This window comes from Perca flavescens, chromosome 9 (genome assembly GCF_004354835.1).
Source record: "Perca flavescens isolate YP-PL-M2 chromosome 9, PFLA_1.0, whole genome shotgun sequence".
NCBI classification, from domain to species: Eukaryota; Metazoa; Chordata; class Actinopteri; order Perciformes; family Percidae; genus Perca; species Perca flavescens.
Genome location: NC_041339.1, coordinates 22,871,979 through 22,899,043, shown reverse-complemented (window position 1 = coordinate 22,899,043; position 27,065 = coordinate 22,871,979). Strand labels below are relative to the sequence as shown.

General features: G+C 39.6%; 2 protein-coding genes and 4 non-coding genes across 6 annotated transcripts; all 6 read left to right on the top strand.

Moving 5' to 3' along the window:
- Positions 1 to 3,298: 3,298 nt before the first annotated feature.
- On the top strand, positions 3,299 to 6,642 carry nppc (natriuretic peptide C). Its single transcript, XM_028588418.1, has 3 exons — positions 3,299 to 3,495; positions 4,642 to 4,935; positions 6,526 to 6,642. Exons 1-2 carry the CDS (start codon positions 3,403 to 3,405, stop codon positions 4,912 to 4,914), a joined length of 366 nt encoding a protein of 121 aa, XP_028444219.1. The 5' UTR covers positions 3,299 to 3,402; the 3' UTR covers positions 4,915 to 4,935; positions 6,526 to 6,642.
- Positions 6,643 to 11,730: 5,088 nt separating this feature from the next.
- Positions 11,731 to 23,339, top strand: ncl (nucleolin). Its single transcript, XM_028587607.1, has 16 exons — positions 11,731 to 11,928; positions 13,000 to 13,098; positions 13,326 to 13,440; positions 14,130 to 14,243; positions 14,655 to 14,894; positions 15,131 to 15,262; positions 15,498 to 15,581; positions 15,762 to 15,885; positions 16,266 to 16,402; positions 17,319 to 17,445; positions 19,514 to 19,650; positions 20,589 to 20,718; positions 21,130 to 21,269; positions 21,558 to 21,684; positions 22,028 to 22,314; positions 22,540 to 23,339. Exons 1-16 carry the CDS (start codon positions 11,911 to 11,913, stop codon positions 22,602 to 22,604), a joined length of 2,076 nt encoding a protein of 691 aa, XP_028443408.1. The 5' UTR covers positions 11,731 to 11,910; the 3' UTR covers positions 22,605 to 23,339.
- On the top strand, positions 14,401 to 14,537 carry LOC114562231 (small nucleolar RNA SNORA57). The gene has a single exon (XR_003693459.1). It is a non-coding gene; the product is annotated as a small nucleolar RNA SNORA57 (small nucleolar RNA).
- Positions 17,001 to 17,137, top strand: LOC114562246 (small nucleolar RNA SNORA57). The gene has a single exon (XR_003693473.1). It is a non-coding gene; the product is annotated as a small nucleolar RNA SNORA57 (small nucleolar RNA).
- Positions 20,290 to 20,426, top strand: LOC114562245 (small nucleolar RNA SNORA57). Its single transcript, XR_003693472.1, has one exon. It is a non-coding gene; the product is annotated as a small nucleolar RNA SNORA57 (small nucleolar RNA).
- LOC114562230 (small nucleolar RNA SNORA75) lies at positions 20,829 to 20,962 on the top strand. Its single transcript, XR_003693458.1, has one exon. It is a non-coding gene; the product is annotated as a small nucleolar RNA SNORA75 (small nucleolar RNA).
- Positions 23,340 to 27,065: the final 3,726 nt, after the last annotated feature.

Here is a 27,065-nt window from a genome sequence, read left to right as displayed (position 1 = left end):
CTGAAACTTTCCCGGTGAAGCTGAGGAAGAGGACTGCTTACATGTGCCTCCGTGCTGTGTTAAGAGGGCAAAGCATAGGAAAAAAAGAGTATGCATGTTCAGTCAACATTCTCTGAATTAATAAATGCACCTCTAATCTGCTGTTTGACGTGAACCCTTTTGTGCTTACAGACCCACACGTTTATGCAGTTTTTGGAAATTAAATTTTCCTTACACAATCATTTATATTAAAACTCTGCAATATTTTCCTATCAGTAAATGCTTGGTTTGCTACATACTGTTGCATATTGATATAGCACAATGGTGTTTCCCAGTTCACAAGAGGTTGTCAGTCTGTTGTTGTAGTGTCTGATTGCTCTTTCCTGGGAAAATTCTGCCCAGCAATGTGTCTACTTATGCCTGAGCATACAGGAACGAATAGAAGAAGAACTGGGTAGTTAGTATGAGTAATGATAATCACCACGACAGCAGAAACAGAAGAAAAGAGTGCCAGGCACTAAAACTCAAACTTAATCAGAGAATTACAAGGCAGATGCCACACTGTTTTATTCATACATTATCTCTTAGAAGTGAAGTGCAGAAACACTGATGCTGTAAGACTTAAAGAATAAAGTGAGTGCAGATAGATGCTTTTCCTCAAATAATAGAGACTGAATGGAACCCTTCTGTATATCGGCTCTTACAATACAGCGGGCTAAAGGAAGGGATGCATTCTTAGTTTTGAGTTTGTTCCGTTTGAGCAATCCATTTTCCTGGTGACTGATGTTGGCCTGTTTGGAAATTGGTTTTGGACACTTTATTTTGTAATTCAGAAACTCATTTTGTGTTTTAACACCAAATGCTGTTTCAGACATCAGAGTATGGCTGTGGGCGATGATATTCTAAACATTTAAAGGTTTTTGATTTTTTTTAAAATCACTAAGCTCACAGCCAACAACAGACATACAGAATGTAACTATTGTCCATATAAGTGAAGCCCTGGTGTGCAACCAAAGAGAGAGAGAGAGAGCAGTGTGAGCATAAACACAATGGCTTAAGCAAGTGATTGTCAGCTGTGACGAAACTTATCCAAACATCACCTTTGCTACACAATTCAGTACAAATCCAGCATATCTTCTAGATGCACATTTTAAGGCTGGTCGATAGATAAATATGAAAAATCCACATAAAGTCAGGGACGTATTGATATTCTTTAGTCACATTGCCTAATCTGCTCTGCACAGTCTTAGTGGGATTTTCATGATCTGCTGTGAATAATGAGTTATCTTTACAGCATGGTATCGATCCAGTAAACAAGTGACAACCAGGGTTATTCCCTTTTCGGCACAGCAAATACTGCCACTCTGTGTTCCAAAACAGATGGTGCTGCCTGAGATTGCAGCTCTGCTCAACACACACAGACTGCTCCAGAATCATTCCACACTGCAAAAAATATTAGTTTTTACTGACTTTTTTTTTTCACCTTAAATGCGCATATTTCTAAAACTGTGTGAAACCACCTGTCTGTGGGCTAAACTAGTTTAGTTCAAGTCTTTTCCATGTTATGTCATTCTCTTGACACTGATTAAGTAATGTGCCAATTGCAATTTATTTTAACATGTGGCTTTTCTAGAACATCCCTGCATTCATTAATCAAGCTTTAAAAAATGAATGGAATTATTACATTCCATCTCAAATTGAAAGATAAGTCAATACGCAATGCATCTCATAAGATTAGACACTAAATGCTATTAAATGTCATCAGGCAATTAAGCATGAACATCATATCAAAACTGGCTTAAAAGATGGTTCTTTCAGGTTTTTTCTTGGCTCTACTGTGGTAAAACCATCTCTAAGTTTCAAATGGTTTCTTCACTATAACTTACTATACTATATTTATTTTCTGAAAAGGTTCAGTATACTGTAAGCCTGAAATGAAGGCTAGTCCAAAGAACCCTTTCTGGTGCTATACAAGGTGGGTCTTAAGCTTAAAACAATATATCTTATTTTTCAGAGAGATCATGTAGCATTAAAGAAAGATTTCTTGAATTATTTTATTTCATTGTATTTCATTTTAATTGTGCAGTAAAGACAAGCAATATGGTAAATTGGCAACATATATTCTGGATTGGCATTGAAGTAGTAATTCTTATTAAAATAGGGTTCAATTGTCTGTGTTTCTACATGCAGCTATAACATAATACCTAATTAGTAACCTAATATAATAAACCAAAGGAGTCTCAATCAGCCTCCTTTTTGAGTGTGGGCAGGTGGCTGTCTGTACAGAGGCTCGCACACATCCAAACGCTCATTATGGTGGGCTGTGCCTCAGAGTAGCCTCAGCATGTGTCTGTTTTGTGTGGTTTCACTGTGAGTCCCTCGTGCGATGTGACAGCTTTGAATGAAACCCACACTATATCTCCAAGATCCACACTTCTACAAATCCACAATTGTAAATTGATTCTGCGCACGTCATTCACATCGACAAACATTCATAATTCCTGTAAAAATGAGGCTCCCTTCTTAATGTGAATCATTTCTGTCGTATGAACCATCAGATCCATTTTAACACTGAATGTTCCATGGTGACAGATGGCATCGCTCTACATGATGTCAAATTTCCAGTGAGCTCTTTGCGCACAGATACTTAAATCTGAAACACGATCTGATTATTTGTGTCACACCACAAACATCGCAAAATCTTGCTTTTCTTTATATTAAATGTATGATGGGGCTGCGACGAGGCAAACATATATACGTATTTGCGATTTCACTTGTTTAAGATGTGTTTGTTTGGCAAATGACACTTCACACTTGACCATATAGGCTAATTCCCTGGAACTTCTCTGAGAAATTATTTATTTCCAGTGATTTTAATTATCACTTCTTCTTTAAAGAAAATATGTCATTCACACTTTCACAGTAGAAACTGAGCGGCTGGCATCTTAGAAGTCATTTCTCTGCCAAAGTCGCTCTTCAGCTCTTGACGCGCAGCCTTTGAAACCACCTTCGATTTCAGCCGCTGCATCTCAGCCAGAGGTCTAAAAGTAAAAAAAATAAATAAAAATAAAATTTAAAAAAATGGGCATTTTGATACCTCATAGCCTATCTAATTTCCTCCAAAGCACCGCTGACCGAAGCTTTTATCATTTAATGCATCCCCTGACATGACGTGCTAAGAGGCAGGTAGAGAAAACAGAGAGTTGGCAAGGAAGTAGGACCATTACGCAGGTTATCATGACATCACCACGGGCTGGCTATAAAGCGGTGAGGACTAATACACAGAGTTAGAAGAGCACTTGAGGAGCTTTGGAGTAAAGGACGGACTGAAGACTCTTTTAACAGCTGATTGGCTGCTGCTACCGTCCCTCTTTCTGAACTTCAGCGCAGAGGAATCCCTTAAAGAATACAAGACTTGTCAAAATGAACTTGTCGTACTTGGTAGCGTGTGGACTTATGGTCACCCTGCTTTCAGTAAGGATGGGGGCAAAACCTTTATCTCAGACGCAGCAGAAGGTAAGAAGAAGTCATTTATATTCTTATTACTGAGAACTAAAGCAGTTTATTTGCTTCGCACTGTTAACCACTGGGAGCTTAATGCTGCTTCAGAAGTGAACAGCTGTTCTGTGGTCCAGGCGCTCATGACTGTTGTTTTACGCATCATATTTCATATCATTTTATTCATGCTTAGCAATTCAGCGAGGGCATTTTTTCCACACCCTGAAACTAAAACATCACAGTCATTGTGATTCTATCACTTTATCTCATAAATAGATAGCATGTTTAATATTAACCCCTTTAGACATTATAACTCCCATATTTTGCTACCCAGCATTTGTCAGTTTTTAGCATTTAAGCGCCAAATGAAGTCATTTTGACAAGCGCTCCAATGAAGAAAGAAACCAAAGCCTTTAGGCGGAAACCATTACAATAAAAAAAAATTAATACAAGAAGCTATTTTACACGATTAGAATATTCTGTTTCAACTTGGAATTAAACTAAAATAAACTAAACGGCTTTGTGCGTAAAATCTCCATTACGCATATAATTCGCCTTTAGAAAAACACCGAAACTTCAGAAATGATCATTTGAAATAAAAGTTTTAGTTATTAGCTTAGATGGCTAGAATTTAGGATGGCTGCAAGTGGATGCCACAGCTTGCCTTCAGACCAGAGGAGCGGGCTACAAGCACCTGTCTTATGACCCTTCACTGAAGGCAGCGAGGTCTGAAGTGTCAGAGCTGAACTGTTAAACAGTAAAAATGAAACTAAAGAACTCTTACAGGAAACAAACTACATTGATCGTGTCATTTGGCGTTTGAATTGGATAACTGCGGCAGTAGTTGTAGTAGTAGTAGTAGTAGTAGTAGTAGTAGTAGTAGTAGACAGGACCACTATCCATCTCACATAATCCTATAGCTGCGTGCGTAAAACTGGCAAAATAGATATTACAATTTCCCTCTTGGCAAATGCACGTGGTGTTTGAAAGAGTTTAAATACGCACCAAGTTGAGTTCCACCCCCACACCAATTCAAAATCAATTATCCAAACGACTGCTCTGCTCAAAGAGGCAGCGAGTATGTATTTCAATTGTATCCAAAGCATATCTCTTTGCACAACGTGTTTGCTCAAGGGATATTTATTTTCTCAATCGGTGTTCCAGTCTCTTAGAAGTTTGCTGGGCGAGGAGCTGGCGGAGTTTCTGGAGACGGAGGAGAGGGAGAGGCGGCTAGACGATGTGCGCTCTCGGATGCGGTTACTGCGAGATTTACGCATGGACACCAAGGCAAGAGGGATGTGGGCTCGTCTCCTTAACGACCAACCCGCACCGAGGAGACACAAATCGGGAAACAAGAACGGGGGTTCCACGACGCGGAGTGGCTGCTTTGGACACAAGATGGACAGGATAGGAACCATCAGCGGCATGGGTTGCTAAGGTTGGAGAAGCGCTGTGATGGTGAGTTTTCTTCAAAGTCACGGTCACACTTCACACTTAAATTGACTATGACTTGACATACTGACATAAACAGAACCAGGAGGACAAAAAGGAAGAAAGAATTTGTAGAAAAGGAAGACTAGTGGGGTAGAGAGAAAGAGACAAGGAGAAAAGAGCAAAGACAAGTGTCCTGTGTATAGAAGTATGGTGTAAACGGATAGGACAGTAAAAGAAATACAATGGATAATGTGAGGACAGAAAGAAGGTAAGCATTCTTTTTTTTTACATTTTCTCTTTTGTCAATGGTCAGGTAAGGACTCCATTAGGCGACAGATGGAAGGCTTCCTGTTTTATCCAAGGTCCTTAATGTGTATACTTGCAGAAAGGACTAAGGCAAGCAAGCAAGAAAGACAGAACAAACAAAGAAAAGATGTTCAAGTAATTTTCTTATCATCATCGTCTCAGGACAGTGTGTGCTTTGCATCCACAGTTAGGCCAGTTTAGAATAAACATCACATCAGAGTGGCAGCAATGTAGTGTAGAGTGATGACCATGCATGGTTGCATTCTGTCAAGTGATGAATTTACAGTCAGGGTCAAAGGTCATCTTGATGTAAGAAATCCCATCAAGCACAACACATTCCACTATAGCCTATGTCATTAACATCAGCAGCCTGGCTGTCTCTTCATTGGGGGAAGAGTTGATACTTGAGATGATATTAAGAGAACATAATATCTTAAACTTGTGATATCATCAAACCTTGACCTATAGTCTAGCAGTGTTCCCTCTTCAGACAGGAACTCCCTTAACAAGACAGCGGGAAAGCCCACTTAATCTGATGTAAAGTGATGTATTGAAAACAATCCAGAGTTTGTCCACTCTTGTATTTACACACATCATCATGAATGATCCCATCTGCTTTATTTAAACATGTAACATATATCAAGTTTAAGAAAAAAAAGAGGACAAAAAGGAGGGAGGTGGGAAGAAGGGATGCAGACAGGCTTACTCACACACATTATAAACACACGGCACCCTGCGGTGGCCAGGATCTTTCTGGGAAACCAGGTAGTGATTTTAACAAACCAACAAAGGGGATGTGGCGCTGAATGAAGTAATGAGGAAGCTAGGGGACGCACAATTAGACCTGAGGCTTGAGGCCTTTTTTTGCGGTTGTGACAAACTGTGAAATCCTGATGGGGGAGTGTGATTTAGTGACTAACTTGAGTGTGTGTATGTGTGTGTGTGTGTGTGTGTGTGTGTGTGTGTGTGTGTGTGTGTGTGTGTGTGTGTGTGTATGTGTGTTTTCATCAGCTGACACCTGTCTTTTCTCCCCTGGGCTGCAATGTATTGTAAATGGTGCAGTCTGATAAGTGTTCATTGAGGTGAAACGGTTAAGTGAAGAGTCAGGGCAACACGCTAACTAAGAATAAAACTGAAAAGTACATTTGGAGATTCAATGATGATGACAGGCTAGATGGCTATGCTACATACACAAATATATGGTCAATAAAAACTTCTAAATTACTGAATACATGGACTTGTGTGAATTGAGTTGTTTCAGGATGCTGTGTCTAACCTTACCATTCCTTATTTCCTCTCTTTCTCTAGATCTTTGGACGATGGGTTGGATAACAAAGGTTCAGTTTGTTCTCACCTGAGGGAGAAAAAAAAGAAAAACATTTTCGGTACGAAAAAGTCAACACGACCAGCATAAACAAAGACTAAGATGACAAGGCTACAAAACTGTTATATAAATATATATAATAAATATATATATATACATATACATATGTGTATACCATACAAATGGTCAACAGATGCATACTACAAGATGGCGGACAATGGTGTAAAAACTACAAACCGCAAAGCTGTATATTGTTGCTGCTGCTGCTGCTGCTGCTGCTGCTGCTGCTGTACATTCATGTACTTCATCTTCCCGTGCATAAATGTATTTATGTTTAAAAAACTATTTATATGTTTATAAAAAGAGATATTTATAAATATGAGTTTTATTTATGTAACATTTTGAAAATGGATGCAAACTGCAGGTCATTTCTGTTTGTAACATTTTTCTTTTGTCTCAAATAGTTGTAAATGTTTTCAAAAATTATAAAAAGAACATTCCATGTGCACTTACATGTATCCTCTCAGGGTTTTATGTTTCAACGAAGTCGGTAAATTTGAGTTACTGAACATTTTCTGCCTGGCTTGCAGGTGAGAGAGTGGTATCTTGGATATGTCAGCGAGTGTAACACAACTTTCCACACCAATAGGGGACCTACACATCACAGATTTGGAGATGTACAGTATTATTGGCATCACAGGACCTACCTTTATTCAGTGCCACTTTTACAGCTGGTGCAGAGCATCTGTCTAAGCTTTTTTTTATCAACATAAGGTACCCTACAGACAAAGTTATACGCCAAGTTGAAAATTGCTTACTGAGGTAAATACAGACAAACATTACGAAAGAAAATTGAAATATAACATTAACTTGTATAGTCACACTGTGGTTTAATTCCCAAATCACCAACCATGTTCATCCCTAATTGTAAAGACGTCAGTGGGACAAAAGCCTTTAAAAGCAGACATGTTCATGATGTCCCTGTAATCCAGTAGTTCCCAACCTGGGGTCTGCTCAGCTTTTCTTAGACATAAGTAGGGGGGGGGCAAGGAAAAAAGGTTGGGAACCACTGCTGTAATCCATTGTTTTAGCATCCAATGCAATATGAAGAATACATATGGGTGGATGGATTTAGGGGGCAGACGAACTGAAGAGATTCTTAAAGCAGTAAGTTTTCATGTTCTGTTGCAGTAACTCTTGGAACTTGGAAGAAATTCAAGCCTTTACTTCCACAGTTTTAAGTTTTATGATGATGGTAATAATAATGTCTATCTTTATTTATTGGAGAGCAGATTTTCCAAAGTGAAAGGCATAAAAAGAAAACAGTAAAGTGTACAAATAAGGACATAAATATGTGAAATATTCAAAGAAAGAAAGATGGAAACATATAAAAGCAAGTCCATAAAAGTGTGTTCATGAGGAAAACGTGATAATGAATTGAGGTTTCTGAGACAGGTTGTTCCACGGTCTCGGGGTATTATCACCCAGAAGGCAGTTGAGAGCCAGACAAGCCGTAGAGGAAGATCTGTACGCTCTGATTCTTTTTGAGGAAAGAGTCAAACCTTGGTGTTGAATGTGTTTTAAAGAGTTGTTACCCTTCATGACAAGTGTAAGCTACTGTGGTCACATGTAGATCTAAAAAATTGGATTAGTACAACTAAAGTCAGGGTAACATGGCCTGTACATTATCTGTCTATGTTAAATTTAACTAGTTAGGTCCAAATAGTTTTGAGAAATGCTTTTCAAACTTACTTAAATTTAATATTTACAGAATGCAAAAATGTGCTCAACCAAGTACTTTCACATAGATGACTTGCACTAATATACTCCCACACTAGAGGGAAGCATTGAGCCAAGGGAAACGGAGAAGAAACGGAAAGACACCCGCTGCACAATCACACAATGGACCCCAACCTTTTTCCAATCTATGTAAAATATTACATTTGTAAAGGTTGAGTGACTCAATTGAGAGACTTTGTGTCCACTGTGTTAGATTTTTTTACATAGCAAACCATTTTGAATGAATGTCAGTGGCTCAAAAAAAAGCACACATCCAAACACACAATCAGGATATAATTGAAAAGAACAAAAATAATACTTATATGTACAGAGAACAAAGGCAACACACACACACACACACACCTCACATAATTGGTGTCCAAATTGCAGGAACACTGCAGTCACAAAAATCTGAGAAAGGAAGCAGTGTGCAAAACATGATAACACCTGTTAAACATGGATAAAGGGACTACACTGAACAGGATATAGTGGCCCCACATAACTTAATCAGCACCACTGTGTCAAACCCAATGCTCCACATTGTGAGCTTTGTTAAACGTTTGTGACTGGACTGCCAACCATTAAAGTTGCATCAAAGGCCAGTGTGCAAAGATAAATAACCTTGTGTGAGAAGCTATAAAGTCTGACAATTGCTCTGAATGGTTGCATTTTATAAGATTAATTGATGACAATTCAAAAACCAAACATTAATAGGATGAAACAGAAAGCCTCATTCATTGACACTACAGTGGAACATCTCTGTTGAGGTGTTCATGACAAAACTTGCATTTGGGGCTGAATTGTTGTATAAAATGTGCCTTATACAGATTTTGTTATTTTTTATGTCTGAGAACTCATAAGGTCATGGGTAGAGTGTGTGAAGATGTCCTCTATAACTCAAAGAACTATATTCTTCCTTGAAAAAATACGCCAGTATCTACAAGTCCAGGAAAGAATATGAAAGTGCTCTAAAGACAATGGGTAGCTCTTGTTACTGACTTTGGGATGTTGTTGTATTACACGTTGACCCTGTTGAGAAATCAAAGAACTTCTTCAGTCAAAAACTCATTAACAGCAGACAAGAGTTTTAAGTATTTAACTCCATTAGCAATGATGCAAACACTGACAAAAAATATTGACATTTTAAGAACAATTACCAAAGATTTACCAATGTATGCTTTTACCAACAATTTACAGTTGTTTAAATCTTACTCTGGCTCCGTTTTGGGTGGTTGCACAGAAATAAATGTGCATTTGCCAGTGATAATGGAAATCCCTTCTTACCTAAAATCCCAAGATGCATCTATTTCTCTCCCTGTACTTTCCATTTCTTGGATTCAATCAATTTAATCCATCCCTGCAAAACAGCAACGACTAACAGTTGCAGGAGAATAGCTTTGTCCATTCCGTAAATTCAGCATAGTTTATTTGAAAGACAGCAAGAACATATTAATAAAACGTGTGAAGGTGACAGGACTCTTAAATCAGACGTCCTGTTCAATGGCCAGGTGGAATACAATCCAAACACTTAAAACAGGGACTGATTTGTATGTTGGATGATAGAATTGAAATGGTGAAACATACAACTGATGTTGACTACATGGTTCCAAATCAAACTTGCTGTACATCCCAAATTTCTTTATTTATACAATTCATAAATTCACAAATTACCTTTAACCTCAACCTTTCTTTTCAGTTAAAAAAGAAGAAGAATTAGACTAATGAATAAAACTAATAAAACAAAACTAATAAGTTATATTCCCCCTCACTAATAAAATGATGGGTACCCTGTGAGACTCCAGTAATACATGATATGAAAGAGAGATTAGCCTGTTGGAATGGACATTTTTTCTCTACCCACTGCTCTGTGAGGGATGTAAAATGCAATGCTGCCTCTGTGTGGTGTTGAGGGTTAATTACTCAAATGTGCTGTTGGTGTCCCCTGTGATTCAACTGAGCGTTAGATGAAATGCTGTACACTTTGTACACACACATAGGCTATACAGACTGCTGAAATGAAATTTGTCTAATTTGCTCAAACGTTCAAGGACAGCAAGGAAATGGATCAGTGGTGAGATGTCAACTGCTGTTTCCCTAGTCAAATCTCAACATTTAAGCCAACCAACTCTAGATGATAAGTCCTTAAAAATGGAAAATCTTCAATTTTATGACAACTGGACAAACTCCATCTGCTGAAGAAGATTGAGTGATACATTCAAGCTCCAGAACTGTGTCTAAATGGACCTTATAGGGTTTTGTCTATTACATTAACATTTGTCGTGCCTTGGTGGCTGTCCATTCTGTAGCCCACATTTGTTTTATTTTAGTTTCATCTTTATCAATGAAGGAAGAACATATTAAGATATTTTACTGGAGTAAAAGCGCTAATACCACCAGCATAAATACAGTATTATAGTAGTGTTATGTACAAAATGTACATAAACTGCCAAAAGTAAAAGTATTCATTACGAACATTATTTCTATTTCTGATGCATTAAAAAGCAGATTTGATTGTTGTTGGTGTCCGAGCTGGGACTGTTTTACCTACTTTATACTGTTAAGTAGATTAGGCTAACATTTAACAATGCATCATATTTTATGATGTAAAATTCAGTGGTGGAAAAAGTATTCAGATACTTTACTTGAGTAAAAGTACCAATGACACTGTGAAAATACTCTACTACAGGTAAAGGTCCTGCCTTCACTTAGTAAAACTGTAGGCCTAAGTATCAGCAAAATGTACTTAAAGTCGTAAAAAAAAGACTTAAAAAATCGTAATCTACAAGGTAGGCGTAACTGGCAACTTCATGGAAAATCAATGTTGCCTATAGAGCAAATAGCCTAGTTTATTTCTTGTTAAAGTAGTAGGCTACCTCAGTTGTAAATTAGACTACTTGAGTTAATCAAGTTGCGTTCTCCTACTGTATGTAGCCTACCCATGACTGTACCGCTCTATGCAACTGGTGCAAGCGTTCGTCATGGTAGCTAGCCTACTAGATAGGTTTAGAAGGTATAGGTATTAGAGCAGTGACTGTAAAAATAAGTATAAATAAGCTTTGCTACTACACGTGGTTGATCGGGCATGGCAACTGGCCAAACCACGTGGTTCATTTAAACAGCTGCATGGGACATAATGAGGCTCTCTGTAGCCTACCATAGTAGATCGGTATCTACAGTGTGTCCACAACACATAACCTATATAATAAATTAATGTCATACTGTCTTCAGAAACGAAACATTCCGCTTGGACAATAGCACATTAACAAGTGTCTATCCATTTCATGTTTTTATTTCGTGTATTAATTTGTTTATTTATTTTTATTTATAGGTACCGTTAATTAAAAAAAAACTATGTAGGCGAGGCGCGGGCACGGTGTAAATATTCCACCTTGTGATTGGTGGAAACAGCCGTGTGGGCGGGTCGACGTGAACGCGCAGAGCAGGAGAGTAACGAGCGCGACTTCGTTTCCTCTGTCTTTCCTGTCCAATGTCCCACAGAGCAGGCTGATCCACGTGTATACGTTAGCTATTTCGTAAATTGTTTCTAAACGTCCAGTTACTTGTGTTTCATTGAAACACACAACAGCACCATGGTGAAACTAGCAAAGGTAAGTCCAAGTGGCATCCATTTTATTGTTTCAAGTGTGTGCGTTTGAGATAGAAAGCTGTGTTGTGCTACGCATGAGGCCTTTACGAAGAAGTTGCTGCGTTTGTGTGAAAAACGGAACTGACACCGGGGAGGATGTGTCTGCGCTTATCTCGCTGCTAATGCTTTATGTTCATTAATTAGCTACACAGTTTCTGAAAGGGTCTACGTGGTCGAAAATGCACGGTGATATTGGAAACTCATTAAACGTTTCTTCTTGTTCGTGATCGGCCATGTTTGTGCCTTCCTGTTGGTTTTCTGGCCTGCTAACGCTTAACCGACTACTCAAGATGGCATTCATGCGCGTTCTCGATTATAAGCATGGAGTTTAGCGATGCATAGAAGACGGATTAAATAATGGCCACACACGTTTGCCAACTTCCAACATTTACTTAAACTGTTTGAAGACATAACATTTACTATAAGTAACGTTAACGTGTTGTAAATTGTTAGCATGGTGGTTAAAAGATGAAATGCAAAGCCGGAGTTTATTTCATAGCAGTTGACAAAATATATATGGTTCACCGAGTTTTCTTCAACTGACGTTAACCGTTAAAGTTGGGTTAGGGTTTGGTGCCCTTATTCCTACAGCAGTCTTCTTTATCTGCACAGCGTGTGTTTAGAACCCCGTCTACAAACGGCAAAATGTAGCCAACATGCTAGCAGACCGACCTCCTGAGCTCCACGTGGTTTGTGCGCCTGCTCGGAGACACACGAGGTGAACAACCAAAACCGAGAAACCAGATTACCGCCCAGAAACTAAACGTGGCTCATTTTTAACCCACGAAAATGATTGTATTTGGTACAGTAATTAGCCTAAATCATCCTTTTTGGTGGCGGTGTTGGTTAACTTTTTTTTAAGTACCCCAAGGTGTTTAAACCCCAACGTTACTAAGCATGCTGAAGCAGGAGACTCCGAGTTCCATACCCCTGACTTTTTATTTAATTGTATTTTTAAATTCTGTAGCTAAACCTGTGCTTTGACTTACAGCAGTTTCTTTTAAATGTTTTTTTGTGCATTTTATCCTTGCAGGCAGCAGGCAAGCAAGCAACACAGAAGAAAAAAGCCCCTCCACCCCCCAAAGAAGTGGAGGAGGAATCTAGTGAAGAGGACAGCAGTGATGAGGAAGAGGTACTGTATATTTGAGTTTGTTCAAGTCTTAATCAAGTCAATATATTGAGATTCTAAGTCAATATTTTAAAGTTTCTCATTACTTTGAGATTCTTAGTCAATATTTTGAGTTACTAAGTCAATATTTTGAGATATTAAGTCAACATAAATTTGTACAGGATATTTCTGAACACTTAAAACATGTAGTTTTAAGTGTTTGTGTATATATATTTTTTTTTATATTCCAGACTCCTCCCCCTAAAGTGGTGAAGAAAGCCACACCAGCGAAAGCTACACCAGTCGTTAAAAATGGTGCTGCTGCCAAAAAAGCAGAAAGTGAGGATGATGATGAGGATGATTCTGGTAAGTAACAATATTCAGCACACTCATATTAATTGGATGTAAGAATCTACAAAAGTCTAACCAGAAGGTCCATTTAGGAGCTTTTGATTGTATTGCACAATCTTCCTTTGAAGCACTCCATATGTGTATCTGCAAAACATGTCATTGCATTCATAAGCTGGCTTGTGATGGGGGTAGTTGTTTCTATAGACAAAATAAATAAAACATGCAAATGACCCTTTTTGGGGTGGGCCATCCAAATGTATGGAAAATGGCGATTCACTTATTCTTGGATAAGCATTGGTCAGACATGATGGAATGAACATGAAGTGACATTTCTTTGACACAAGTTATAACTTTGTGATGCAAGACCATAAATCAATTAGAAGTGTAAAGAATGTTGGTGCATTACAGCTTCCACTTATTGTTCAGAATGAAATTTAAGTTACAATCTGATGTAACATGAAACACTCCATTAGTTCCAGTGATGTGTTGAGATTTTAACTTGAGAAAGCAATGGCCACGTGTCTGTACACAGTATTGGTCAACGCACTGCGTTTGATCTGATATTCCTTAGCTTATTGTTCATTTGCCACACAGTAAATACTATAAAGGCGTATTGGACACATTCACACTCGGTACGAATGTGGACTTATCCTGTGTGGTCTTGGATTTTAGTTAACTATTGTGCTTTGTCAATCAACCTACAGAGGAGGAGTCTGAAGAGGAGACCCCCCCACCAAAAAAGACCCCTGCAAAGGCTAAACCTGCACCAGCCAAAGCAGCTCCTGCAAAGGCAGAGGAGTCTGATGATGAAGACGACGGTAGGACCTACAACATTACATTGCTAATTTCAGAAGGAAAATATATTGTTTTGTACGGTGTTTTTTTTGTGCAATGTTAAAGTAACCCTTGGATATAGAATTAGATTAAATAATTCCAACTCGCATACTATTACATTTTAAGAAAATTGCCACACACCCTCCATTTCTTGGCATGCATGTGGTTATCCAGTACTCATGTGTGTAATGTACGGAGGAAAAATAAATGCAGTGCTATGTCTTCGGTACCGGTGTGTTTAATGTCTGCCGGTTCTATCCTCAATCGCTGTTACATTCTTAGGTTTTGGCTGTGTTTTTTAAAAGGGGTTTTGCTCCTGCAGATTTTCTCAATACATTATCATGCGCTTACCTTTTTGCTGAAATTCATGATTCTCATGTGTGTATTGCATCTAGATGAATCTGAAGAAGAGACCCCACCACCCAAGAAGGCTACTCCAGCTAAACCAGCTGCCAAGCCCCCAGTGAAGGCTAAACCTGCGAAGGAGTCTTCTGATGAGGATGAGGATGATGACTCAGAGGAAGAGGCCCCACCTCCCAAAAAGACTACTCCAGCTAAACCAGCTGCCAAACAAGCTGCAAAGGCTGCCAAAGAGGAGTCTGACGACGAAGATGATGACGACGATGATGAAGATGGTTAGAACAAACTTGATTACTTTAATCTTTTATTTTTAGTGTATTTTATATTGATACTGTTGGAGTTACTGACTTGTGAGCTGCAGTCAGAGTAAATGATGATCAACAAGGGACTTAATACTGATTTTGTGTGATGTCACCTTTATATGGATCTGATGCAGGTTGTCAGTTGTTTTTAATTTGGTCACAATGACAATGAATGGCTATAACTCTTAACAATAATTCTGGTTCTCCAGAATCTGAAGAGGAGATGGACACCACTCCTGCTCCAGCAAAGGCAAAGAAAGCCGGCATGGTCAAGGCCAAGGAAGAATCGGACGAGGAGGAGGATGATGATGATGAGGACGACGACGATGATGAGGAAGAGGGTGAGTTTTTGTGACTGAGGCTGCAAAAACGAGGCAAAGGTTGCCATATTGATAAGGGCAAATGGAAACATACACTTAATACAGCGTTTTCTTAAATGAAATCAACATAACAAAGATTATTTGTTAAGCCTTTAGTACAGTTTAACACCATCTGCCTGTTACATACTTTCTTCCTCTGTCTTGGCTGAATCAATGTCATTGAATTTAAGATTTTGCAACACTGTTGTCTTTACAGAAGCCCCAGTGACCCCTGCAAAGAGGAAGGCAGAGGGCAAGAAGGACACACCTGCTGCCAAGAAAGCAAAGGCAGAAGGCGATGGTAGGAATAATCCACTGACCCGTCAATCAAATTTCAACCTATTTCGTTATGATGATCAACAAGGGACTTAATACTGATGTGTGATGTCACCTTTATTATTCTGAATCTGCCTGGCTAAATTAATTTAAACAAATGACACACAAAATGTAACTAAATGAAAATGTCCTTTCCATTCACCAGGGTTCTGTCTATTTATTGGAAACTTGAACTCCAACAAAGACTTTGAAGAAATCAAGGAAGGCCTGAGAAAATTCTTCTCCAAGAACAGCCTTGAGGTCGCTGATGTCCGATTGGGTGGATCCAAGTAAGTGATCAATTGCAAAATGAATCTTAGCCCCAGTGTTGTACCTACTGTTTGTAATGCACAGGTGTGTTTGTGGAATAGCTAAACTGTGGTAACAATCTTAGTATTACTGCTGGACGTCAACTGAGAACGTTGGCTTAAGAGTTGTTTTTCATCTGTTGCATTTGGAATACTCTAAATTGACCTTTGTTAGTAGTTAGTGGCTGGTAGACATTTTTAATTTTGCAGACTTCACAAGGTATCCCCTACCCCAAAACAATGAAATTGATATGTTGATGCATCCCAATACATTGCTTTTGACCTGGCTTTAAGCAAGTTCTGGGAATCTTTTGTCTTGAAGTTGGACTGTCTAATGGTTCTTGCATGACTTGCTTCAACAGGAAATTTGGTTATGTGGATTTTGCATCTGAGGAAGACATGCAGAAGGCACTGGAGCTCAATGGCAAGAAGGTTATGGGTCAGGAGTTGAAGTTGGACAGGGCCCGAAGCAAAGACAGCTCACAGGAGGGCAAGAAAGGTAATACAAATAAATAATAATTTAAAGGCTGCTTATCGGAGTGTATGTTAAAGGAACACGCCGACTTATTGGGAATTTAGCTTATTCACCGTAACCCCCAGAGTTAGACAAGTCGATACGTACCCTTCTCATCTCCGTGTGTGCTGTAATGCTGTCTGACGGCTCCAGCGGCATCAGGCCAGTACAGAACATCAGGTGAATGGTTCCAGCAATCCTACTGCTCCAAATAAGTGACAAAATAACACCAACATGTTCCTATTTACATGTTGTGCTGTGACTCTACAAATCACATGTAAATAGGAACATGTTGGCGTTATTTTGTCACAATTTGGAGCAGTAGGCTAGTTGGAACCAGTTACCTGAAGGATCTGTGCTGGGCTAAGCTAATGCTGGAACCGTCCGACAGCCTTACTGCACGCACGGAGATGAGAAGGCTATGTATCGACTTGTCTTACTCTGGGGGTTACTGTGAATAAGCTAAATTCCCAATAAGTCGGCGTGTTCCTTTAAGGAAAGTAAAAACGGGGATGTTCCAAGCAGACAACTTTGGCGGTTTTAAAATGTCTGCCTTTTACATTCTAAGAAAATACTCACACACCCTCCATTTCTTGGCATGCATGTGGTTATCCAGTACTCATGTGTGTAATGTACGGAGGAAAAGTAAATGCAGCGCTATGTCTTCGGTACCGGTGTGTTTAATGTCTGCCGGTTCTATCCTCAATCGCTGTTACATGCTTGTCTTTTATGGCTTTTAGTGTGAGTTTCTCAAAATGAATTACCATGCACTTACCTTCTTGTGGACTTAATTGTGTGTTGGGGGGGGGGTCTAGATGAATCCAAACTTTGGCAGTCTAAAAATGTCTCAGATTTAAAAAAAAGTGTAGTCCCAATACTGACTTTGACACTTATCCCACAGAGCGGGATGCACGGACACTGTTTGTGAAAAACCTTCCCTTCTCTGCGACGGCTGATGACCTGAAGGAAGTCTTTGAAGATGCAGTTGACGTCCGGTTACCTCCAGGCCAGAATGGTTCAAACAGGGGGTAAGAACAAGCCAGCATTAAATAAAGAAGTGGTTGTTAGCTTGTTTTCTTAGTCCAGGTGATGTTGCTAGAGAAAATGAGGAACACAAGAGAGCTCTGTGTGAGTCCTACAAGCTAACCTTGGATGGAAAATCCTGTACAGCGTAGGGAACTGTCTTACCCTTAGGCTGTAGTTGATTGTCAGTTTCTGTTGAAATTGTATAAGCTTTTGCCATTTTGTACCATTCAAGTGTAGGGGTGTCACGATTCTCCAAATCTTTGATTACATTTTCAATTCTAAGGTCACGATTTGATTCTCGAATTTTTTTTCTTTTTCTTTTTTAAGCACAGGTTGCTATGCCATTTTTAGACTATACTACTTTTAGGCAATACTACTATGCAGTATAGTATCTGGCCTTTGTTTGCAGTGTACCACACTACATTGCCAAATTGTCAAACATTTATTAACAACATAATGTAACAACTTAAACCTATAACCTGCCATCTAGTTTCGCTTTTGTAACTGCAGTCTTATTCACAGAAGATGACATTCAAGTTCACAACAAAACAATAAAACAGCAATGTCCATAGTCTTCTCTGAATAATGAAGTGTCTTAAAGGAACACACCGACTTATTGGGACTTTAGCTTATTCACCGTAACCCCCAGAGTTAGACAAGTCGATACGTACCCTTCTCATCTTCGTGCGTGCTGTAATGCTGTCTGAAGGCTCCAGCAGCATCAGGCCAGCACAGAACATTGAGATAAATGGTTCCAGCAATCCTACTGCTCCGAATAAGTGACAAAATAACGCCAACATGTTCCTATTTACATGTTGTGATTTGTAGAGTCACAGCATGTACAAAAAACAACGTAACATGAGACACAGCCATCTTCTATCCGTAAACAAACCGGGAACTATATTTTCAGGCGGAAGAATATAGTACTTGGGTGGAATGATTTGCTTTGCAGCAAGCCTGTCTGAGAATAATTCCCGGTTTGTTTACTGCTAGAAGATGGCTGTGTCTCATGTTACATTGTTTTTTGTCCACGCTGTGACTCTACAAATCACAACATGTAAATAGGAACATGTTGGCGTTATTTTGTCAGAATTCAAAGCAGTAGGATTACTGGAACCATTCACCTGCATGTTCTGTGATGGGCTGCTGGCGGCGTCAGACAGTTACAACCCACACGAAGATGAGAAGAGACGGTGAATAAGCTAAAGTTCCAATAAGTCGGAGTGTTCCTTTAAACTATTTCTGAACATTTCAGCATATACCACACAGATTAACTGCCATGTTAATCGTGCTGCCAGTGGAAGAATACGGTACATGCACATAGCGGAGCCTGCAAACTGGCTTTTTTTTTTTTTTTTTTTTTTTTTTTTGTCGACAACGCGAACGTCAACCTAAGTCGCTGGAAATCCAAAATACTTCCACACTGGCGACTTCAGTGAAAGAGGGGTTTCAAGTTCTGTCGATGGGTCTCCTGCATCTGCAGTTGCCATGTTAACTTTTGATTGGCTGTCTCTAAGTTAGAGGTTGACTGACTCGCAGCACTTCAACACTAGTGTTGCCGAACTAACCAAAGAGCCGGTTAATTAACCAGAGTAGTGTCACTGAACCGGGAGAACGGGCCGACTCACTCCTGTTTTTTTTTTTTTTTTTTTTTTCATTCGTGCCGGCTTCGCTCAAGCCGAGTGTGATCGGTGTATGCTCCGTTGTGTGTAGCTGGTCTTCTTCTGGGGTGTGTGTGTGTGTGTGTGTGTGTGTGTGGTAATCCAGTTTATTAACACCTCCACTGGAGTGGTGGTAGATTCAATCAGGAAATGGGTTACCTCGAGCAGGCTACATGTTTTTATTTCTGTTTTTGTTTTTTCATTTGGCAAGCTGACGTGACATAGGGGTGTGGTAGCATCGACGATTCAATTTTTTTTTTTTACATTCCAGATTGATTTAATTTCGGTCGATTTCAATTTTTAAATCAAAATCGTGACACCCTTATTCAAGTTTCTAGTCCAGAACTTGGGTTGGTTTTGGTCTACACTATACTTGTTCGAGACAAGTAAACTCTCCTTCTCTTAACAGCATTGCCTACATCGAGTTCAAAACTGAAGCTGAAGCGGAGAAGATGCTGGAGGAGGCTCAGGGAGCCGACGTCCAGGGGCGCTCCATCATGGTCGATTATGTTGGAGATAAGAGCCAGAAAGGGTCCATGGTGGCAGGTAATTCCTCAGACATCTTGTAAAGCTATGAAGCTAGCATTGGTATTTAAACTGTGACGCTTTGGTAGTTGTATGTATGTATAAGTTATTCTGTGATTATAGCAGAATGTTTTATGGTAGAGAATCGGAAGCAGGGCATGACTGACTGTTCTGTTTTTTCTTTTTTTTTTAAAAGGGGTTGACTATGAAGCAGCTCCTGCAGGAACATAGTTGTCCCTCTATGCTAATGATTACTGCATTGCTCTGTTTATTTGTGCGCCTATTGTAGTGGTAAACACTACAATTGACTCCAATGTGTTAGTCATTGAAACATGTTAATTATTTGCTTCGAATCAAGACTAATAACTTAATATATGGATTATTTTAACTATAATTATAAAGCTCTATACCACGTTGTACATGTATTCACATGTCACTGTAGTTATGTATCTTATTTAAAAGGGGAAGCTTCCTTTCTTTGTGGCCGGTGATGATGCAAATATTACATCCAGGAGATCAAAGAAAATGCCTCTCCGTCTTTGTCTTACCGGTCTCATTATCTATATATGTTAAGGAAAGTAAAAACTGGGATGTTCCAAGCAGTCAACTTTGGCAGGTTAAAATTTCTACCCTTTACATTCTAAGAAAATTGCCACTCGCCCTCCATTTCTTGGCATGCATGTGGTTATTCAGTACTCATGTGTGTAATGTACGGAGGAAAAGTAAATGCAGCGCTATGTCTTCGGTACCGGTGTGTTTAATGTCTGCCGGTTCTATCCTCAATCGCTGTTACATGCTTGTCTTTTATGGCTTTTAGTGAGTTTCTCAAAATGAATTTCCATTATTTTTGTGTGTTTTGGGTGTAGAGGAGTCCAAACTTTGGAGTCAGTCTAAGATTATTTTATTTTGATAAAAATAAACAGGTTATCTCACGGTCTGATTTCTTTTCATCCCTGTAGCGTCAGGAGCAGCCAGTAAAACACTGGTGGTGAATAATCTCGCCTTCACTGCCACAGAGGAAGCCCTGCAATCCACATTTGAGAAGGCAGTCTCCATTAGGATTCCACAGAGAGATGGCAGACCTAAAGGGTAAGTGTTTGTAATGATGCTGTGTTGATGGGTCCCAGGAGGATTCACCATCTTTCTATGGATTTGTCATTTTTCATCATTAAAACTAGCATTACATCTTAAACTGCTACACCTTCTCATGAGCTCCTCTTAATCTTACCCATGATTATGCATGGATTCGCACGAGAAGCAGAGTCAATGTACAGTTAGAACAGGCTCACTCTACTCTCATATGGGTGTTGCCCATGTCTGCTGTGCAACAAGTATAAATTGAGGAATCTTTATTTGGGAGGGGGGGGTGTGACATTGTAACAACTAGTTTGGTGTACAAGAGTTAAGACTAAGTTACCATAACCCTCCCCCAGCATTTTGTATTCATTTTTTGGTGGATAAGTGTTTACCTTTAACTAATGTTATACATTTTTTCCTTAGTTTTGCTTTTGTAGAGTTTGAGAGTACAGAGGATGCCAAGGACGCTCTGGAAAACCTCAACAACACAGATATTGAAGGCCGGTCGATCCGACTGGAATACAGCCAGAACAGTGGCAGGGATGGGGGCAGAGGAAACTCGGGTAGGTCTACAAGCTTTATCAAGGCAGCTCTAAAATGTGGTCCGTTTGGTTATTATCCCAAATCGATTTAAAGAAAGTGGTAGCATGAAAGGTGGTCACCATGGCCAGATGTGATGAAAATCTGAAACCCTGGAACTCTGCGACGATTACGATAAAAGATAGTCTGGTCTGTGCATGACTCTTGAGCTTGAAGTATTTGTCCAGATGATCAGTGTAGTGGATCAAATCTAAACCAGCTGTAAAAAAAATAAATAAATAGTTTTAATAATGGCTTTTCTTTGCTACCAGGTCCAACAAAAACCCTCTTTGTCAAGGGTCTCTCTGAGGACACAACAGATCAGACCCTCAAGGAGGCGTTTGAGGGTGCCGCAGCAGCCAGGATAGTCACAGACAGAGAAACGGGCTCATCAAAAGGGTAAGTTTGTAGAATTTTTAAATGTTTCCCGTGGCTGTTCACTCCTCTGTCCAGCAGTGGCAGTGTACGGATTTGCACGAGAAGTAGAGTAAGCTGGCTGTTAAACAGGCAGCTACCGTTAGTGGGAGTTGCCCATGTCTATGTGAAACAACAATAATATGGGCGACTTGTGCAGTCATACTTTCTTAAGAAGTATTAAATCAGTTTTCCAATCACTTTTGATTTAATGTGTAATTTTAGCTATGTTGGTAGGAATTCCTGTTCTAATGCCAAATCAATGAGTCTCCATGTTACCATTTTAGAGAAGTAGAACTGAGCCCTTTCCTTCTGCCTTCCCCCGCAGCTTCGGCTTTGTGGACTTTCACAACGAGGACGACTGCAAGGCAGCCAAGGAGGCCATGGAGGACGGCGAGATCGATGGCAGCAAGGTGACCCTGGACTACGCCAAGCCCAAGGGTGAAGGCGGCTTCCGTGGAGGTCGAGGTGGAGGGTTTGGCGGCCGTGGCGGTGGCAGAGGAGGTCGTGGCGGTTTTGGCGGCGGCGGATTTGGAGGTGGATTTGGCGGCCGAGGTGGTGGCAGAGGAAGGGGAGGCCCCCGTGGAGGTGGACGCGGACGTGGTGGCTTTGGAGGTAATTAAACACCGGCTGATGTCTGAGCAGCTAAAGTTTAGGTGAAACGTGGGGAAAACAATATAAGAAATCTGAGGTTTCATAGTTTTTATAATCGGAAAATGTCCGTCAGTATCTTGGCAAAAGTTAAGGAGCTGATGTTGGCCAACATTACTTAACTTAATATTTCGAGTTTAACTTAAAGATGCTGGCCAGTGAACAAATTTTCCTTTGTTTTTATTTTAGGTGGAAGAGGTGGCGGAGGATTTGGAGCCAAACCCCAGGGGAAGAAAATCAAGTTTGATGACTAAATCCTTAGTCTGTTTTACTTTTTGAATGGACTCTGGTTTCATCACTTTTCAGAGCTTTTGGACATTCCAGAAAGCGTCATTGATATATATTTAACTGTTAATGGGCATTTTAGCCCTTTATTTAGGACCCCTCAAACCTTCCCCATCCTTGTGTGCCAGAATGGTACTTTTGACCTTCTCAGCTGAAGTGCTTTGAGTACTGAATGTCCCAAATGCGAACCTGTACTTCTCGCCCTCATTAGTTTACTTGCTTTTTCGAAGGAGTAAAATGGAACGGGTCTGGCAAACAAGTTTGCTGTAATAAAATACGCTTGTCTATGTCAGATACATTGTGTAAATTTAAACAGTTTGTATGATTTCATTTTACCTTTTTGTAAAAAAAAAAAAATACACTTGTATCCATATGATTTTTTGTTTTTGTTTTTACTTTGTCATTTAGTTTGCTTTAGCTGCCATGTTTTACTGTAATGTGCAAAACATATTTTGATAGATGATGATTTGAGTCAGTGCTCCAAGAGTTGGATGTTAAGGAAATGGCAAAGGTGTTCTGTCATGTTTGTTTGGTGGGGCACAGTCGGTGTCAGAGGATGACGTACCTCTTCTCTATGTAACATAAAATATTTGTAGTGCATTGACAAATGTTTTTTTTCCCCCCCCATCTGAGAATCTTAAGATTTTCACGTGATTAAATAAAACCTTGTAGGTGGTGATTTTTAAATCTCTGTCCTAATTGCACCTGTGTGAATCTAAATCATTGAATTAAGTGTCAGCAGGTTAATATATATAAATTATACCTTTTTTGTGAAACTTTTCAACTCCAGTAATTATGGAGACTAATGTTATGGTGCTGTTGTATTGCATTAAGTTAGGTGTTTATAAATGTCAACCCAGCTGACATAAATGGGAATGGACAGATTATCTGAAAGCTGTTTATGACATATACAAATGGTTGGAAGGTCATATTTTTAACCCTAAAAAACTTGAGTCTGCTGAAAACAGCTGGTTGATGAGCCCATTTACTCCACAAGGTGGCAGTGTCTGTCAGGTAGCTGGTGTAATGACAGCTCAGACTAAGGTGCCTCCTGAGTAATCAAGTGATGCTGCATTAAGCATTGGACACTGTTAGTGGCACTTTGCCTAAAATGAAGGCTACTATTTTGACAATTGAAATTGAGAAACTATCATTTGTATGCCATTGTTGATACATCCTGTGCTTTGGTGATACTTTGAGACTTGGCTGAGAGAGCTATAAAACTGCTGAAAATAATCAAGATTTTGGTACAACCCTATCAGCATTTTAAAAATCTTAAGTTTTATAGTTCATTTATGCTTCGACATACAAGGCATTTAACTTCAGTTAGTAGCTGTACTGTAGGTATACTTACACCCTGTCAAGAACAAATGTGTAGGGAGATAAGCATAGAACAAAAAGATACATAATGTCTATATACAGGTCTGTTACTGTAAAATCATAGTCTAAAATTCCTGATCTTGCGTGTTACTTTTGACTCAGTGTGACTTTAACAGTGACCCTGAGCTGCTGGGCAGGTCTCTCTTGTCAGTGACACTACCAGACAGGGGACAGCAGTATGCTGTCATCCCTTGGCCCTGGTAGCTCAACAGGGATCTTTGTTCCTGAAGGTGCCTGGGCTGGAGGCCCTGATGATGATGGCACCACTGAATACCTCCATTTAGAGATTTGTTGCCCCCGCCTTGAACAGTGACAGAGGTCACACTAGCTTTTCTCTGTGGCGTTATGTCAGCCGTCTAGAATGACCTGTGTGCTTTCTTTTCTATCACTGAGTTCACCTTTGAGTGCTGTTTTTTCTTTTTTCAGTTCACCTCCCTGTCATATTGCTATATTATTTCTCATTTGTTTTCCTATTCAACACAAGCAGCCTCAGTCACAGTAGAGTTTACAATAGAATAGGCTTTCGTATCTAGCTGCAAGCCAGCCAGCCAGCATCAAGTTCTAATATTTCTAATAAGTTATAGAAGGAAGCTCTATGAAAAGTATTTTATTTTTTTCAGCATGATGTAGAAAGTTATAGGACAAAATGTTTAATGAGAGTGTTGTGATTTTTACCCTCTTTGACTAATGCCAAGCCATAAGCATCTTTTAATAAAGCTTTGACGCTGAGTCAATGGGGCTTTGTGAAGAGGAGAGAGGACAACGACTGATACTTTATCTCATTTGTTTAGTGGCTGATCTAAATAGGACCCTCTTTAAATGGGAGAATACAGCTCCGAGTCCTCTTCACAATGGATCTTTGTCAAGTACATGGTGTCCTATAGCACAGATGCACTATGAAGTCGCATTGTCTTGGCCTCTTTTCCAGTGTGATATGGGGAGTCGGGCACTGCACTTTCCTCATCTGCTGAGTGAGCATACAAATAATAATTTATCTTCTTCACATTTCCGGGATGTATGTAACAGAGAAGAAATGATTGTGTGCTTTGTTTTATCGTGGAATAACATGGAATCTGATGTTTATGTTCCTAATATTTCATTATGCACCAATGGTAAGATCAGTTTTCCCCAATGGCCGGTAAGATGTAGTTCCTTTGTTGGGCTGGATAGTTTGGGTTTGAGGAACATGTACACGTTCATTTACATGTCTGAGTTATAGATATACTGTATGCTAACGTGAACCACAGTGTCCTATGTTTACCGTGTACACACTGTGATACACACATATTTTTTTGTATTGACATCTTATGGCCTCTCGCCACGCAGATAAGCTGCTGGTTGTCACGCAGTATTTTGCTGACTATACCTTCGGACAGACTGTTTCCAGTCTTTTTGCTAAGCTAAGCTAACCAGCTGCTGGCTCCAGCTACATATTTGTTTTAGAAATAGGTATCGTTCTTGTTATCTAACTCTCAGCAAGAAAACAAAATTGTGTTTCCCAAAACAGAAAGAAGAGTCATGGGTCATTTCCAGTCTTTGTGCTAAGCTAAGCTGTAGCTTCATATTTACCATAAAGACAGAAGTAGACATACTTTATTAAGTATTAAAGACATACTTTAACAAGTATTAAATACATACTTTATTAAGTATTAATGACATACTTTATTAAAGTATGCAGATTTAAGACTTTATTATACAGATTACACCACACACAGGCCCGAAAAACACATGTAAACAGGACCTATAAACACGCATTAAATGAGAAGATGTCAGAGTGAGGGGGCTACCCATGGACAGGCACCCCAAGCAGCAAGCCCAGGAGGTGAACTGGCAACTCCGTTTGGGGACTTGAACTGGCAACCCTCCGGTTCCCAAGCCAAGTCCCCACGGACTGAGCTACTACCACCCAGACTGGTATTGAGCCTCTCTTCTAACTCTTGGCAAGAAGGAGAATTTGTGTATTTCCTAAAATGTCAAACTATTTCTGTAACTGCAGCATAGAGGTATATGTTTGTTTCCCAGCGTTATACTGTACTTTGGACAGAACCTCATTATTCATTTGTAATTAATGTTTTTACTTAGCCTTTTATTCCCCCATTTCTCATACACCGTTCTCTCCTGATGGTAATAGTGATTATTTAGCTCCTAAATCAATTTTTTTCCAAATGATTGCTTAGGGATAATGTAAGTGTTTTTGCCTGCTCACGTGCTTATTTTTTATTTTATTTTTTTTAAGAAAATGGTGTCATATCCTCCAGACAGCCATTTGTTGTCATGTGTTTCTCTACAGGACAACATTTGGCTTGTTTGAATATTTGTGTATCATCAAACTATTGATGATATTGGATGTAAAGTCACATTTGGTGATCTGGAACACTATATTCCGTTAAGTGATCAGCAGTAATGTAATCTACATTACACATGATTTGTAATAACTGGCGCATCATGCTGTATGAGATGTTCTGTGATGCCTGAGCTGATAGAGAGGCTATGGAGAGGAATGCTCTTTTTAATTTAAGCCTAAGCAACAACATTCCCATCTTTAGCCATGCCGATGATGGTACTCCAGAGGCCTTTGAAGAAAATAGAGGGCTAGTGTGAAAGCCTGTAGCCCCTTCCAGCCGACCCCATTGGCCGTGCTGACATCAAAAGCTTCCTCCAATTAGTGTCAACAAATATGCAGCCCATGGTCTGCTGCAGGCAGGTTGGAGAGCTGGGTGTGGGGTTCATACAGTCAACTATCACTAGAGTGGGACATTTACACTAGATGATAGTCAGTTTTGTTTTTTTAAAGGCTGGAAATCACCTGCTACTTGACAGTGGAGCCACAATGTAACTTTCTGTTGCTGACATATTTGGGGTTTGTGGTTTTAGGTTCCTATCTACTTGCAGGTTTTCTAGACACACACATACAGTACACACTTGAGCCCTGACCATTACAACTCAGTGCATAATGTGTGTGTGCAGGAACTGCTTAAAGTACAGGACGTTCAAGATACATTTGGAATATAGACATTTTAATTGACCTGTAAGTCCTAATTGATTTTAGG